This window comes from Cotesia glomerata, linkage group LG4, assembly GCF_020080835.1.
Source record: "Cotesia glomerata isolate CgM1 linkage group LG4, MPM_Cglom_v2.3, whole genome shotgun sequence".
NCBI classification, from domain to species: Eukaryota; Metazoa; Arthropoda; class Insecta; order Hymenoptera; family Braconidae; genus Cotesia; species Cotesia glomerata.
The window spans coordinates 6,883,887-6,889,296 of record NC_058161.1 but is presented as its reverse complement, the minus strand read 5'-3'; the positions used below and the strand labels follow the sequence as shown (position 1 = coordinate 6,889,296).

General features: G+C 28.2%; 1 protein-coding gene across 1 annotated transcript; it reads right to left on the bottom strand.

Moving 5' to 3' along the window:
• Window positions 1-216: 216 nt before the first annotated feature.
• Window positions 217-4,600, bottom strand: LOC123263131. The gene is made up of 10 exons (XM_044725662.1): window positions 3,798-4,600; window positions 2,882-3,047; window positions 2,652-2,803; window positions 2,416-2,571; window positions 1,731-2,347; window positions 1,540-1,663; window positions 1,326-1,465; window positions 887-1,249; window positions 463-825; window positions 217-388 (listed from the first exon to the last, which is right to left on the bottom strand). The coding sequence occupies exons 1-10, from the start codon at window positions 4,034-4,036 to the stop codon at window positions 246-248; spliced, it is 2,463 nt and encodes an 820-aa protein (XP_044581597.1). The 5' UTR covers window positions 4,037-4,600; the 3' UTR covers window positions 217-245.
• Window positions 4,601-5,410: the final 810 nt, after the last annotated feature.

Below are 5,410 nucleotides of genomic sequence, written 5' to 3'. Positions count from 1 at the left end.
TTTGTGTATAAGAACTTTATTTTTATGTTTTTTAGTATATAAATTATATCTTATATAAATATATATATTAGTAAAATATTACAGGTGTAAATGGGAGTGACTAATCTGAAATACGATTGATTAAACTAACAGATAAGTTGTTAAAATAAAATATTTAAAAATATGAAACAAGTAAGTATAAAAATTAACCAAATGCTTAAAATTAATTTTTTTTTATAAACCTCTTGAAAAAAAAATTTTCGTGACTAATGTCTGGTATAAATATACATTATTGTGATAAAATAAACAATTGGTGAGATAATAGCTGAACTCGCCGAGCTAACGCAAACAAGATTTTCGTAGGAAATTGTATACTTCGTCATATCCGGGTATCTACATCGTTCGGGTTCTGTAAAAAAAAAAGAAAAAAAAATATTAATAAAAAATTCTGGACATAAAAAATTATTTCTCTTAAAAAATTACCAGCATTGCACGAGCTGTATGAATGATCGTTAGCAGCAATTGATAAGTAAAAAGGTTTGCACTCGTGAATATATGTGGGATCTGGACAATAAATTGTTTCGGAATGTGTGTCAGTCGTGACACAATTAGAAGATGTTGCATTGATATTAATCGGATCCCGAGATGTACAGATAGTCAAGCGTGTACCACTGTAACTCTGAATTTTTATAGTAGGTAAGTTTTCTTCTTCAGTCTTATAAAAATAATTTGGATGTAATCTGTAAAAAGTTATTCCAGATGGTTCTAAGTAGTTGGTATAAGATTCTGAGTTTCCACTTGAAGTATAAGATGCTCCACATTGCGTATTAATTAGTCGCCGAGGTACTAAAAATATATTTTCAATTATTCATTAATAAACTGATAATTAATCAACAGTTAAAAGTACCTTGCTTCATTCGGTTGACCAAATTTATAATTTGTGCAGAGTTTTCTTTAGTATTTCCGTTGCTAAACGAAACAATATCATTTATCGAGTCGACTGTCGTCTCAGCCCACTTGTCCTTAGATCCAGGAGTCAAGAAAAGAAGAGTAGCATCAGGAACTGTTTCTCTTAACGTCTTAAGCCTGTCTAAACAAAAAGTTTTATCACTGTCAGAAATAGAAGCTGTCGCAGAAGGTAAAATCAACACGATTTCTGATCGCTGTCCACCAATTTTACTCTCCCATTCACTGTTTAATTTTTGTTCTTCTCTTGTTTTTAAAACTTCCAAACTCTTTGGTAAATCAAACCCATTTTTAAACATTGTAACTGTAATAAAATTATTAGAATATTAATTTTATCGAGTAAGCAATTATATTTCAATAGAATATATTTTTAAACTTACGTGAAGAATACTGAGTTTCATTGAAACTATAAAAGTCCAAAATATTGTTTGAACTATTAATCAGTACGTTACCATCAAATGCATTTATTAAGGTAAAATTACTGGTGTATTTATTTATTTCACAATTTTCCAACAGAAGCCTAAAAATAATTTTTATTTATAATATAATTTAAAAATATTTGATAATAAAAAAAAAATAAAATAAAATATTTACGTAAGAATTGGCTGAATTGCTGGAAACTTCCAATTGGTATCAATAAAAATAGTTAAATCAACAGCGAGACGATTAAATGGCCGTAAATTAGCATCACATCGAAGATCGTTATTTAAAGATGAAGCTAAACATTTTTATTTCATTAAAAATAATATATTATTTTTAATAAACATAAATAAAATACAACTTACGAATAAAATTAAAAAGTTCATTAGTAGCCTTTACGGAAAGACTATTAATGAGTGTTGGAGACATTGAAACAGTAGATATATCTTTTTCTAACGCTAAAGAAGCTGCATAAACCTGAGCAGAAGTGGTATCATTTGGTGCAACACTAATGAGCAAAGCTCTTCGATCACAAGCCCTTGTGGACACATTGAACAACCCACGGTCACTGTAGTACATTTCAAAAATCTGCGAGAGCTTAAGTGAAGGTATGCTCTGGTACCATGTCATGACAGTGTTTGCTAAAATAAGTCCGTCAAGATCACCACGCACTTCAGCGGCAGTGAATTCAACATTTTCATCTTCATTTAGGAAATAATATTTTTGAGACACTGTTGAATTCCAGTGACCTTCAATTCCGATTTGGAAACGTTCGTCTAGATTTTTAGAAGGACCCTGACGGATGACTACTTCAGCTAGATCACCAGCTAAAGTAGCAAGCCATTTATTGTCCACTCTAACATCTGATAAATTTTCATTTAATCGCCAATTTCTGAACACTAAATCACTGATTCTGATCTTTTCTGGCTGTAAAGCTGCTGCTATTCCTGCTAATAAAGCTCCACCGGCTACTGTACCCCATCTAAATTGTCACAAATAGTCATATTGACAACAACCAATTACAATTGTTTATAATTACTATTAACTTACTTCGTATGAATTACTCCACTCTCTAATGGACATTTACTAGTCATCGGCTGTTTATATTGTGCATTTTCTGGATGATTTGGTGGCAAAACAGGATAAAACGAGTTAGGATCAAAATCCCCTTCTTTAGATTCATTATTTTTGTTTTTAATAATCTCCCTAAAATTTATTTTTTAAGAATTGTGAAAAAAATTAATCTATAACAAAAATAAATAGATAGTACAAAATAAAACACTTACAATTCTTCCGGAGATAATGTTTCAACGTCGCCAGTTCCTTTATCAATATTTCTTTTCCACCGATATTGACTATTTTGAGTTTGGCAAGTTGTTGGTTCGTCCCCTCGCTCTTTAAAGTCAATGGTACTTGATAAAATAAAATGTAATGCACACTAAAAAAAAAAAGGGTAATACTTAATTTACAATATAATTTTTCTTTAATGTAAATAAGTAATGAAGAAAATTTTTACTCTTTCTAATAAAGAAATAGATGAGTTAGGGAAATGTAAAGCGTTCCCTTGGATCAATTTTAGAATAGCAGCATTTTTGTAAAACTGAAATGAATTTGGTGCATAAGGAATGACCCCAAGCGCTGGTTTTGATTCGGTATTTTCAATTATGCCATCTTGTCGGAACCTATATTTGGTGTGATTGAAAATGACAGTGTGAATTATTATTGAATTAAAAGAAAATTAACTTGAATCAAGACAAAAAATTCTTGAATCAAATAAAACTTACTTAAACGAAGAAAAATTGGTAAATATTTACAAGTGGGGATAACCATTTTAATTTTCATTTTTTTGAACGAAATTTCTATTTGATTTTATTGATATATTTTTTTTTTAATTTACGAAAAAAAGGAATAATTTAAAAAAAAAAAAAAAAAAGTTGATTATCACAATTTTAACAAATTTTCAAAAAAATTTATAAATTTTTTAGAATATTGATATATATTTAAAATTTTTTTTTAAATTGTTCATTTTTTTATGTACTTTTAAAAAAAAATATATCAAAAAAAGATAAAATAGAAATTTTATCCAAAAACATGAGAGCCAAAATTTTTTCCAACTTTTGAAGGCAAAAAAGCTATCGAAATCTTTATTTTTTCCTTTTACGACATTTGTTATCATAAATGCGCCGTAAGAACAAGCAGAACCAAAAAAAAAATTTGAAAATGTTAATTTTTCACCTATAGTTATGGCCGAAAATGGGGTTGACCCCACTTGTAAATAATTACCGAAAAATTTCTTCGTTATAAAGAGTTTTTCTTCTCAAATCAAGAAGATGAAGTTCTTAAAAATTATTTACTTGATTCAAGTAATTTTTTTTCGGTTTGTAATTATCAAATAACATATTATTCCAAAAGTAAAAAGAAAATAAACTCACCGATGAAGTAAAGAAACAGTAAATTGACGCAAATCCATGTTAAAACTTGGCGAATCTTCAATTTTTCTTAAGATTGCAATAAAAGTGTCCATTGTATACGGTAAGTGATTATCTTTCAAAACGACAAATGAACTATTATAACACTCTACTAATCCACTCGATAGTTTACGTAGAGCATTTTCTTGTGTTTGAACACAAGAAAAAATTCCAATCCCTATTAAAAATGCAATCACTCTCATCTTGATCAATAATACTTCACACAATTTTTTAAACTTAGTCTTACTCAGAATGATGTGAAAATAAGATGATTGTAACTATTTCACACAGACTAAAGAAGTAGTACCACACCTTACAACGTTGTACCAAATTCTCCAATCATTTTATCGTTGATAAGATACCTTATCCCATGAGTAAGTTTCCCCTTCTATTCTTCTCGTTGAGAGTATCAACGGGTTTTATTATTCGTCATTCTATGAATAATTTTCTGATAAGCCTTTATTATAAGATTTTATGAGTTTAAATGTTTATATTTATTGCTCGATTAATAGGGTCATGTGAAATTACTTTAAATATTAATGAAAGCAAACAATAAATGATTGTTGATCAATACTCAAACTCATTAGCTGCACCTTATTTTGTTGTTATCTTATCGGCCATATCAAAGGGAGAACTTGTATAAATACGATCATAACTTGTGAAATATTTAATAAATCACTAAATCACTAAGACATTATTACAAAATGTTTCTGAAAATCGGAATATCACCAAGTACAGACCGACAGTTTTTAATCCTTAGCGAAATAAATTCGATGTTTCATATCACTGTTGTTTAATTTGTTGCTATGATTCATCATTACGAATCACATCATTGATATTATTATTATTAGTTCAGATAAGAAATATTTATCAATTATTTATATAAATAATATCACATTGAAGATTTCTTATAGATAATTTAAAGGAAATTATCTAATAATTATATACTAGCAACCTTGCAGTCACTATGTGACTGCCGTGACTTGTGAACTATAAATAAATAATGACTTTTGTTAAATTGCACTGTACTTTCTTAAATATTGACGTTTTTAAAAATATAAACTCATCCCGATGTTACACTCATCAAGAGCTTTCATTTGAGTACCCACATGCATTTTTATATATTTTTCATATATACATATATATAATATATAAAATATATGAAAAATTGATGTGGGTACTCAAATGAAAGGTCTTGATGAGTGTAACATCGGGATGAGCTTATATCTTTAAAAATGTCAATATTTCACAAGATACAAAATCATTTCTTAATAATGTATCTAGAGATAGAGCATTTTCGAATGAAGCCTAAATACTTATCGTAATAAATTGACTATCGGTGAGAATGATATGAAACTTTAAAAAGGCACAAATTCAAATCAAGACCTTTGTTATGACACTAAATTTCACTGAAAAACCCATATGACTATCCTGGACACAAAATTTTTCTTATTCTCTTAATAATATAGATTTCTAAAAGTCTAGACTTTTTCTGATACTGTGCATCAATAAATGAATACATTAGACAAAACATACTTTGAATTATTGAAAAAAAATTTTTATTTAAAAGAAATCAG